Source organism: Dipodomys spectabilis, unplaced genomic scaffold (assembly GCF_019054845.1).
Source record: "Dipodomys spectabilis isolate Male_0828 unplaced genomic scaffold, ASM1905484v1 ptg000141l, whole genome shotgun sequence".
Lineage (NCBI taxonomy): Eukaryota > Metazoa > Chordata > Mammalia > Rodentia > Heteromyidae > Dipodomys > Dipodomys spectabilis.
The window spans coordinates 5,411,272-5,423,459 of record NW_024870818.1 but is presented as its reverse complement, the minus strand read 5'-3'; the positions used below and the strand labels follow the sequence as shown (position 1 = coordinate 5,423,459).

The 12,188-nt window shown below is 40.3% G+C and overlaps 1 protein-coding gene across 3 annotated transcripts in view; it reads right to left on the bottom strand.

Moving 5' to 3' along the window:
* The window catches only part of Usp34 (ubiquitin specific peptidase 34), a 209,396-nt gene that overhangs the window by 1,462 nt on the left and 195,746 nt on the right, over positions 1-12,188 (bottom strand). For all 3 annotated transcript variants that reach the window (XM_042691171.1, XM_042691172.1, XM_042691173.1), the window contains 4 exons: positions 5,051-5,130; positions 2,239-2,379; positions 2,014-2,157; positions 6-165 (listed from right to left, as the gene is read on the bottom strand). In XM_042691171.1, the coding sequence (XP_042547105.1) occupies positions 6-165; positions 2,014-2,157; positions 2,239-2,379; positions 5,051-5,130 (525 nt within the window). The remainder of the gene's footprint in view (positions 1-5; positions 166-2,013; positions 2,158-2,238; positions 2,380-5,050; positions 5,131-12,188) is intronic.

Below are 12,188 nucleotides of genomic sequence, written 5' to 3'. Positions count from 1 at the left end.
CTAACCTTTAGTTTTTCTTTCTTTGGCTTCTTGCTCTTGGAGTGAGTTTCTCTGTTGTAGACACATTCTACATTTGCTTAAAAGCTCTTGCAGAGTTGGGATTAGAGCTGGGTTTAATTGTTTGGGAGTGTGTACTGACAGGAGTAAAGCAAGTGCCCGTAGGTCCTACAAAAATCCAAATAGGAATATCTCATTTTAAAGCTAACATTCTGACAAAGCATTTCCGTTAAATGAAAACATTTACTTTCCTTGGGGTCTGAACTAAGGGTCTGTGCTTGTAGGCCTTGTGCTTTTGATTCACTGCATCCCTCCCATCAGCTGAGGCACGAAAGCACTTCCACTTGAAACAGAACTTGGAATAAGAGTCTTGGATCTGTCTGCCCCAGCTGGCTTCTCAATATGATTCTCAGCTAGGATTTATAGGCATGAGCCACCAGCACTGGGCCCTGTTTTTTTTTTTTTGGGAGGGTGGGGGTGGGGTGGGGAGAAGTGTTGCTGTTATCAGTCATGGGGCTTGAACTTGGAGCCTGAGAGCTGTCCCTGAGATCTTTGGCTCAAGGCTAGCCCCCTACCACTTTGAGCCACAGTGCCACTCTGGTTTTCAGGTAGTTAACTGGAGATAAGAGTCTGACGGACCTTCCTGCCCGGCTTTGAACCATGACCCTCATTCTTAGCCTCCTGAATAGCTAGGATTACAGGCATGAGCCTCTTACTCCTGGCCACTGGTTTGTTTTTGATAGGTACTGCTAACTTTTTGACCAACCTGGCCTATAAATTATCCTCCTATCTTTACTTCCTAAGTAGGTAGGAATATAGGTGTGAGCCACCGTAGCTGGCCTAATTCCCTAGTTTCAACTGCCCTTGTAATCAGTAAATCATTTGTCTATTTGTTCTGGTTATTAAGGCGCTACAGGCAACAACAAACATCACAAGTGTTCTAAACATACAAATGAAAAAGGGAATGATTCTTACTGGCCTTACTGCCCCTTAACATACTTAAAGCCATTATCTCAGATCTTCTAAGGTAGTAGAAAATATGTGTTGTTGGATGCTGGTGTCTCATGCCTGTAACCTTTAGCTATTCAGGAGGCTGTGATTGGAGGATCAAGTTCAAAGCCAGCCCAGGCAGGAAAGTCTGTGAGACTCTTATTTTTTGGGGGGGGGGGGGGGGGGGTTCGGTCATGGGGCCTGAACTCTGGGCTTGGGCGCTGTCCCTCAGCTCTTCAGCTCAAGGCTAGTGCTCTACCACTTGAGCCACAGCGCCACTTCCGGCTTTTTTCTTTTTGCTTCTGTGGTGCTGAGGAATCAAACCCAGGGCCTCACGCATGCAAGGCAAGCGCTCTACCACTGAGCCACCTTCCCAGCCCCGTCTGTGAGACTCTTATCTCCAATTAACAACCAGAAAACGGGAAGAGGCACTATGGCTCAAAGTGCTTAAGAGCTCACGGAGCGCTCAGGCCCAGAGTTCAAGCCCTATGACCAACAAAATAAAAAAAGAATTAATTATATACATGCAAGTCATATTAAAAACCTTTTTGAAAATTTGTTATTTTTTCATCCTACGTGACTTCCAAGAAGTGAGTGTAGCTCAAGTGGTAGAGTACCAGCCTTGAGCACAAAAGCCAAATGAAATTGCAAGGCCCCCAAGTACAAGCCCCAGTACCCATACAAGAAACAAACAGCCAGATCTGGTGGCTTATGCCTATAATGGTAGCTACTCAGGAGGCTGAGATCTGAGGATCATGACTCAAAAATCCATGAGACTCTTATCTCCAATAAATTCCCCAAAAAGCTGGAAGTGGAACTGTGGCTCAAGTGACAGTGCGATAGCCTTCAGCAAAAGATGCCAAGGGACAGCGCCCAGGCCATGAGTTCAGGCCCCTAGACCAGCAAAACAAAACCCCCAGAACGGTAAGTTTTATAGTAGTTACAGTCACAATAGTAAAATATTATAAGGGCCAAATATAGAGTTGGCTTAAGGAAACTTTAGAAGTTTCCTTGAATAGTTCTTACCCCATTTAAAGAAGCACTTGCTTTGGAAATTTCAACTCGGTTGGTAAAATCAGATTGTAGGTTTTGATACTGATTTATCAAGTTTGTAATAAGGGTACTGATCAAATTGGCACAGTTTGCTTCAGAAAACACTTGACTTTGAACCTGAAAAAGATACATTTTTAAAAGAAGACCAACATAATAAAAATGGAAATGACACATGATAGTTTCTGAAGTACCACATACCTTTAGAAGGAAATGTGTCATGAATGTGTAGACTATATTGTTGTTTAGAAAGGTTCTTTCATCCATTAGGATACATTTAATATATTCAGCGAAAACAGGATCTTCACACAAAAGTTTGATGCAGTTTTTTGACATGGCAGACTAAAATAAGGGAGAAGAAGCACTGGTGGTTGAGCCCTGAAGTAATCAGACTTAAAACATTTTGGATGTCAGGACATCCTGAAATCACTTTTTGAATAGTCACTTACAACTTAAAAAGTCTGTTCAACTTTTCTTACAATAATCACCATATATTAAATAGATGAATGCTAGGGGAAGATATGAATACCAAAAGTGGAAAAATATATTAAAAAAAATATGCAGCTCTGTTATCCAGCACTGAGTTACCTAGAACTAGAAAGTAACAGTAACAAAATAGGTTGAGAATAGGGATCCAACTAATAGGAAACCAAACTGTAGAGAAAATTTAGGAACTGAGATATGTTCTATATATAGTTGTATTATTCTCTGACAATTATGATTTGGTGAATAACTACCCTCTATATAAGTACTGAAATGTTAAGCAGTAATAGCTTTTTCTGTGTATCTCAGATATTCCTGTGTTCGAATGGTCAAAGCTCTTACACAGATATAATTCCCTGGAGTGCCTTTTCTAATTAGACTTTTTTATGGAAAATGAAAATTAAAAATAGGGTAACTTTTAACTAGTATACATATGTGTATTTATTATAGTAAGCAAAAATTTTTTCTTGTACTGATACTGGGGCCTGAACTCAGGGCTAGCTGCTGTCCTTGGCTTTTTCACTCAAGGCTAGCACTCTACCACTTGAGTCACAGCTCCATTTCTGGCTTTTTGCTGGTTAACTGGAGATAAGTCTCATTGATTTTCCTGCCTGGGCTGGAATCCTTGGATCCCAGCTTCCTGAATAATTAGGATTACAGGTGTGAGCCACCAGTTCCCAGCCTGCTATATAAGCTATTGTTAAAAAAAGGAAAAAAATGTTCAACGTCACTTGAGTACTAGGAGTATGGACCAGGACCCAAGTCTTCACATCATTATTGCTATGAAAATCTGTAGTGTCTGTGTAAAGAATAGCAGCAGTAGAAAGGGAAAAGCAGAGCTCCCCAATTTACTAAATAGACCACACAGTTCAAAAGTCAAACAGGAGCTGGGAATGTGGCTTAGTGGTAAAGTGTTGCCTAACATGCATAAAGCCCTGGTTTTGATTCCTTAGTACCACTAAACAGAAAAAGCTGAAAGTGGTGCTGGGGCTCAAGTGGTAGAGTATTAGCCTTGAGCACAAAGAGGCTCAGGGATAGAGCCCAGGCCCTGAGTTCAAACCCCAGGACTGGAAAAGAAAAATATCAACCAGTAACTCAGCCAAGTAAAATCAATGGCTTTTAGATTCCTCCTGTAGAAAGCATTTCTTCAGGGCTGGAATTGTGGCTTAAGTGGTAGAGTATCTGCCTTATTGGCATGAGGCTCTGATTTCAAACCCTAGTACTGTCCACTCTCTGCCCCCCACACCAAAAATTTTTTTTTTTTTTGTCGGCCGTGGGGCTTGAACTCTGGGCCTGGGCGCTGTCCCTCAGCTCTTCAGCTCAAGGCGAGCGCTCTACCACTTGAGCTACAGCGCCACTTCCGGTTTTTCTGGTGGTTTATTGGAGATAGGAGTCTCACGGTCTTTCCTGCCCGGGCTGGCTTTGAACCGCGATCCTCAGATCTCAGCCTCCTGAGTAGCTAGGATTACAGGTGTGAGCCACCAGTGCCCGGCTACCAAAAAAATTCTTCAGTGGATGAGATAATTATAAAAGGCCTGTTTGAGAAAAGGAGATAGAAAGCCACCATTACATTTAGTAAGAAGTAGATAAACTAGAATGTGGGTAAAGGTTTGTGCCCAAGAGTGGTTAACAAACTCATCTTTGTCTCTGGGGAAGAGGAATAGGCAGAAACCAATTAGTTTCATGTTTTAAAGGGTAAGTAGGATTCTTTTAGGTCAGACCCAAGGACTAAGCCAAACCTTAAGAGTCCATCTGCTTTTCTCCTCTCTTCCCATTCTTCCTAATTCTTTCTCTACAACAGCTATCATTTATAAGCTAACTTGTAAGAAGATGACTCTTAGAAACGTGAATAGGTCAGGTAGTTTTGCCTGTTCTCATTGAGACTGTTGATCAAACAGCCTGTGCACCTTAAAAAACTACACATCAGAGTTAAAGGACAACTAACATAGTAACTGCTAGACATTACGGAATAATAGTGCGTGAGACAGCTGGAAGCAGCATATGCTTTCTTTTTTTATTTTTTTGGGTCCGGTCATGGGGCCTGAACTCTAGGCCTGGCACTATCCCTCAACTCTTCAGCTCAAGGCTAGTGCTCTACCACTTGAGCCACAGCGCCACTTCCGGTTTCTTTTTGCTTATGTGGTGCTGAGGAATCGAACCCAGGGCCTCATGCATGCAAGGCAAGCGCTCTACTGCTGAGCTACCTTCCCAGCCCGCAGCATATGCTTTCTTTCCCTAGAATCTCTGTCTAGGAACTTTCCCCCAAAACTGTTGATACTAAATTATGTATCAGAAATTCAACTATAAACAACGTTTTGAAATATCTTCTGTGATACATATACATCTTAAGTAAAAGAACCCCTTTAATCAAAGAGATGAAAAGCCCAAGGTTTGGTACCTAATATTTCCATTAATTCTAAAATATATTCCATTTCTAGTAAGCCTGTTTTCAAACCACTGTCCCTAAAATTCTTGACTCACTTGGTCATATGAGATAAAGACCAAATCATTTAAAATTAATTTATTTTACCTGAGTCTGGCATAGCTCAGTCCAAAGTTTGGGAAACAGTGCAAGATGAAGTGGCAAGCCTTCATAGGCAACTAGGACACCTAATATTTGAAAAGAAATCAGGAGAGGTTATAATTATAAATTACAGTATTAAGATTCTAAACTTGGTACATTATCATAGCTGCTTCTGGTTGTAACTATGCGGTCTATATTTTTAGATAGAATTCCAGTGATTTAACCAGTGAAATTTAAAATGCAGTACTCTATATTGTTCTTTACTCCTTTAAAAACATTGTTTCTCCAAAGACAGAAGGGGATTAATCACAGGACTTACATGTATTAGGGAAGCGCTCTACCACTGAGCTGCATCCCTAACCCTGGAATCTCTATTTGATTTAATCTCATTTTCTGCTTTCCAGACATCAAATACGCTAATGTTCCTCTTTCACCCTCATACCTCAATAAACTTCCTATCTTCCACATCGCTCCACCCCTGTTTAATCACGAAAGACGAATATAATCTATCCTCCAATTAAAACTAAAAAGTATAGGTAAACCAAGAGTTTAAAAACTATGTCATATGATGTCTGCTTCAGATATTTATTTCCCAGGTTGTGGAGAAGCAGCATAGGCAAGACTAAATGAACGTGGTTATCCTTAAGTAAAACTGTATATAAACACTGAAATTTGAATCTTGTACAGTTTCCCAAAATATTATTTTATTCAGGTTTTAACTATTTAAAAACATGAAGCCTACTCTTAGTATACAAGAACACACAGCAGGTAGGTTAGACCTAGGATTTGATAAAGTATTAACATGGCAAATGAGATTCTCTGAATCCTTTTTTGGGATAGGTCCATGTATTTTTCTGTCAAAACTGTTCCCTTTGTAAAGATGCAAAGAAAATTTCAACTTTACCCTAACCTAATCTGGTTGGGGCTGGAAACTTACTCACCATAACATTATAATATAAGTAAGTTTGATATGGTATCAAACCAAGACTACAGGGAAAATTTTCTTGCTCCATATTCCTGTATTATAATATTCCATAAAAACAAGAGATTGGCAAACTATATAGAGCTTTTGGTCCAAGACTACCCTCATTATCTATTTTTCAGTGACCCACTGAGCCAAGAACAGCATAACTTTTTTTTTTTTTTTTTGAGTCCGGTCGTGGGGCCTGAACTCGGACTCGGCCTGGGTGCTGTCCCTCAGCTCTTCAGCTCAAGGCTAGAGCTCTACCACTTGAGCCACAGCCCAACTTCCGGCTTTTTTTTTTTTTTTTTTGCTTATGTGGTGCTGAGGAATTGAACCCAGGGCCTCATGCGTGCAAGGCAAGCGCTCTACCACTGAGCCACCTTCTCAGCCCCACAGCATAACTTTTTAATGACTAAAAAGACAACAACCAAACTCAACCTAGCAGGGCACCAGTGGCTCACACCTGTAATCCTATTTATTCACAGAAGGCTTAGATCTGAAGATTGAGTTTGAAGCCAGCTCAGGCAGAAAAAAATCTGTGAGATCCTTATTCCAATTAACCAGAAAAATTCAGACTGGAGGTGTGGCCCAAATGGCAGAGTGCCAACAGAGGGTGTGAAAACGGAGAGGCCATGAGTTCAACCATCTGTATAGGAATGTACGAACATACAAAAAAAAAAAAAAGAAGCCGAAAGCTGGGTGCCGATGGCTCATGCCTACTACTAACTACTCAGGAGGCCGAGATCTAAGGATTGTGGTTCAAAGCCAGCCAGGCAAAAAACTCTGTGAGAGGGGGCTGGGAAGGTGGCTCAGTGGTAGAGCGCTTGCCTTGCATGCCTGAAGCCCTGGGTTCGAGTCCTCAGCACCACATAAGCAAAAAGCCGGAAATGGCGCTTTGGCTCAAGTGGTAGAATGCTAGCCTTGAGCTGAAGAGCTGAGGGACAGCGCCCAGGCCCAGAGGTCAGGCCCCACGACCGGACCCCAAAAAAAACAAACAAACTCTGTGAGACTCTTACCTCCAATAAACCACTAGAAAACCAGAAGTGGGGCTGTGGCTCAAGCGGTAGAGCACTTGCCTTGAGCAAAAGAGTGCGGGGACAGTGCCCAGGCCCAGAGTTCAAGCTCCACAACTGACCAAAACAAAAACAAAAACAAAAAAAACCCCAAATAACACAACAGAGATGGCCTAAAGTTGAAAATATTACTACTGCCCAACTCCTTACAGTACTAACCTACCCGTCTTCTCAACTAGAGGCTGCTCCAACATAAATTCTGTTTCTTTGGTCTTTTCTCCCCAATGAATCCACAAACTCAAACGGTCTATTTCTAATTTCTCTAACTACCAAAATGAACTGCCATAACAAACACTCACGAAGGCCTTTTATGATCTAAAAAAACTAAGTGATTTCCTGATGTAAGTACGTCTTTTGTACAAATAAGGCATAAATCTACTGGAATCCAATGTGTTAGATATGTCAGAAAATCACATTAGATTTTTCTCATCAACTTTGGGAGGGTATTTTATCCTCAATTTGTGTCATTTACTTGAATGGGACAATAAGTTCAAAGAAAAATAATCTGCTGAAGTCCATCCCAAAATCAGTTCAGAAGTCTATCCCAGACTTATCTGATTCAAAAGTCTAGACTCTTTCCAGTAATTAGTGTTTGCTCAACCTTCAGTAATTCATGCATCATTTTGAAAATCTTCACATTTGCCCATTACCTGTACTACTGTTTTCTTGATACTTTATTTACTTGAGAGGTTAGTGTCATATTAGCCTTATTTATGCAATATAAACATCTAGAAAACCATTTTATTTGCTAATTTGTAATAGAAAAATCATACATATTGCTAAGAAAAATATTTTGCTGGACCACCTCATATAGTTCACTAGAAAACACTGTATCATCCATGGGAAGCTAAAGACCTTTTCTTTTCTTTTTTTGGTCGGTCGTGGGGCTTGACTTCTGGGCCTGAGCCTTGTCCCTGTACTCTTCAGCTCAAGGCAAGCACTCTACTTAGTTCAGCCACAGTGCCACTTCTGGTTTTCTGGTGGTTTACTGGAGATAAGAGGTTCACGGATTTTCCTGCCTGGGCTGGCTTTGAACGGCAATCCTCAGATCTCTTCCTCCTGAGTAGCTTGGATTATAGGTGTGAACCACCAACACCTGGCTCTAAAGACCTTTTCATAGTCCTTCTTATTCCCTTTCAAGCTATGCCACTCTCCTCTGGAGAGTTTTCTCTAGTATCTTCATAATCCAACTGTGGATGAGAAGTCCCTTAGTCTATGACTCAAACCAGAAACCAATGTCCTCTTAACTCCCACCAGACTCTTCTTTGAGTATTAGATGATGTAATCATCACTAGAGCTCTCAGACAAGCTTGTAGTTTTTATCTCCATAAACAAGAGTGGACACCTCTAAAATAAAACACATTAAAGCCAGCCAGGCAGGAAAGTCAATGAGGCTCTTTATCTCCAATTAACCACAAGAAAACTGGAAGTGGTACAGTGGCTCAAAATGGTAAGAGTGCTAGCCTTGAGCAAAAGAGATCAGGGACATCCCCAAGTCTGAGTTCAAGCCCCATGACTGGCCAAAAACAAAACAAAACACCCAACAGCAACAAATAAACACACAGAATTCCACACCACTTATCTTTCTTTACCCTGTGATATCAGGCATCCTTTTTAAGGTCTGTATCCTGATAACATCCCACCCATCAAGGAACTAATAAAAAAACAACCCCAGAAACCATTCCAAATATATCCTTTTCTCACTACTAACTCATAAGCTCATACTGTAGAAGCTGCTGGATAATATGTTATTAAAAGAAATGTTGTATTAGCTGATTCTATCTGAACTATATTATGATTCTTTGTCTACTTTTTGTTTAAGGGAAGGAGATACTGGGTGAAGCTCAAAAACTCCCAATTACCAGGCAGAGGCTCTACGATTATTTTTTGGATAGGGTTTTAATTTTTTTTAGTGGCAGCCTCAGACAGTGATGCATTGACCTATTCTTGCCATGTTGTTAGTATTACAGATGCAAACCATCATGCTCAACTTACTTGTTTAGACTCTCACAAATACAGGGCAGGCCTTAATTGCATTCCTCCTATTCTGCCCAAGCAGCTGATATTATAGCTGAGGGCTACCATGTCCAGCCTCTTTTGTCTACTTTTCTATAAAACTAGAAGTGTCTACCCCATCCACACATTATTCAGGGGGAAGTGGTGGCAATGATAGATAATAGAAAGCCCAAAAGTAATAGGACTAGAATCATCAAGACAGCCTAGGAATACCAAATACTGAATCACCCGAAGTAACAAACCATTGCTTATCTGGCTTTCCTTATAGGTTCCTAAAAAAGAGTATGATGCTCCATTTATAGAACATTCAGGTCCCTATGTCAGTTTTTCCTTTATAAATGAACTGACAACTCTGGAATTATAAATACGTATCTTAAATATGATTAATATGAATTTGCTCTTGGTGGACTATAGGGCTGGCTTCTGTGGATGTCTGAAGTACATGTCCCTTGGAGCCTTTTAGGAAGTAATAAACCAGTTACATCTCAAGTCAACACCACCCTGATATCCCAGAGAAAGCTGACTTTTCTTTTTGGGTTAGTACTGGCGTTTGAACTCAGGGTCTCCCACTTTTGTTAGGCAGGTGCTTTACTACTTGAGCCATATCCTAAGCAAAAGTTTTGATGTTTACATAATGAAAATGTTCGATTTCTTATTGTTTCTAGTTTTGTTTCCTCCTTGACACAGTGTTCCTTTGCATCTCAAGGTGTTATCCACATAATCTCATGGTTTTAATACTTCAACAGATTTCTCAATTAGATGTTTCACTGGTTTAACTGGAATTGATTTTGGCCAAAGGACTAATATAAGAGATTTGCTTTCCCATTCCCAGGAAGCTAACCAATTATCTCAATGTTCCACCTATTTTTTAATTTGATATAATTCTTATTAGAATTTACTTTATATAAGGGAGAAAAAACGCACTTACAACGAACAAGTGATAGAGAAAAGGATCTGTGAGTAATACCTGTTTTTGTTTGTTTACAATTTTAGGGTTTGAACTCAAGGCTTTCTACCACTTGTTAGGCAGGCACTCTATGACTTAAGCCCCATCTGCTTTCTTCCTACCCTTGCTTTTTCCTTGGTTGGCTTCAGACCATGATTATCCTACATTTTCCTTCTGGATAGCTGGGATTATGGGTATGTACTGTCATGCTTCACCCTTGTGAATGATATTTTGATGTGTACCTTTTTTGGATAGTGTTGTGAATTGTGTATATTAAAAAAACTAAACTTCTAGGGCTGGGAAGGTGGCTCAGTGGTAGAGTGCTTGCCTTGCATGCATGAGGCCCTGGGTTCGATTCCTCAGCACCACATAAGCAGAAAAAGCCAGAAGTGGTGCTGTGTCTTAAGTGGAAGAGCGCTAGCCTTGAGCTGTGAGGGACAGTGTCCAGGCCCAGAGTTCAGGCCCATGACTGACAAAAAACAAACAACCCCCGCTCCCCCCCCCCCCCCCCAAGAAACAAAAACAAAAACTGGAACTTCTAGAGATCAGCAGTGAAATCTTTTCTATTTTTTGGCTAAACTCTGTGGCTCCACACATGCACTGTACTTTCTGACAGGAGCAAGCAGCTATGCTCCCTTTTCCTATTTCTTTATTTCTTCTAACTCCATTCCTAACAGGCCTCTTTTTAAGGGACTCTACCTTTCCCTTTTGTTTACTATTTAGTACCTACAGCTCTGTTGCCCTCTGGAATTCTAATCTATAATTACTATATAATTTCCCTTTATCTTCTAATAAATCTGTGTGTGTGTGTGTGTGTGTGTGTATGTGCGTCAGTACTAGACTTGAACTCAGGGCCTCACACTCACTTAGTTTTTTTCACTCAAGGCTGGTGCTTTACAACTTCAGCCACATGTACTTCTGGCTTTTGCTAGCTAGTTAGAGGTAAGAGTCTCACAGACTTTCTTGCCCAGGTTAGCAACCAAGATCCTCAGATCTGAGCCCCTTGAGTAGTTAGATTAGAAATGTTAGTGCTTGGCCTAATAAATCTTGAAAGGCTTGGTTGTCTATATAAAAAACATAAAGAATTTTTTTCATAAGTAGAAACTACAAACATAGGTTCCAATATAATTCTACTTATGGTTAAAGTATTTTAATAACCTCATCTTTGAATTAATTCAAGCAAGATTCAAAAGCATAAGGAAGTAGCCAATTTAAATTTATCCTACTTTTTTTCTTGAAGAAATCACACAAATCAAAACTAGAACTGGGTGCCAATGGATCACACCTGCAATCCTAACTATTCAGAAGGCTGAGATCTGAGGATTGTGCTTTGAAGCTAACCTGATTTAAAAAAAAAAAAAAATCTGAGACTAATCTACCACCAAAAAGCCATAACACAAGCTGCTGCTCAAGTGGTATGGCGCAAAGCTTGAGCTAAAAAGCTCAGGAATAGTGTCCAGGCCCAGAGTTCAAGCCCTAGGACTGGCATAAAACAAGCAAAAAACACTTGTGGGTGGGGATAGGAGAGAGAAAATGAAGAAAAGAGTGACATTGTCCAAGAAGCATTATACTCATAACCTGATACCTGGAATTGTACAACTATTTAAAGTAGAACAAAAGCAAAAATTCTTATCAATTTTCTGCTCACCACTGCAGTGTATCAATGTAGGCTTTATTTTTTTTCAAGACCCTTACTAGATGTCTCCCCTTGGAAATAGACATTTTAGTTCCAGGAGGGAGTTAATGTCAAACTCTGGGACATAATCTTTCCATGTTTGGGAAAGTAGAAAGGACAGCATTGCTTTTAGGTTATTTTCTAACTTCACATCTGAGGTAGTATGGTTTGGTTTTTATCTAGTGCTAAACCACCCACCACATTTAGTTATTTACATATAGTTCCTTAATTATATTTCATGTTCCCAGCACTCACATATGGCAACACTCACATACTGTGGTAGTGGTGCAGTGAGATAGAGTGTTGATACAGAGAATAGAGCCAGTACTGCTACAAGATTACAAAAGTAATTTTAGTACAAAATATGAAAGTTAATTCGGTGTGATAGGTGTATGTTCTGCTTCTCCCCTCCATGTTTAATTACCCTTGTTCACAAAAAGGAAGAACATGAATTACCTGATCAAAGCTGT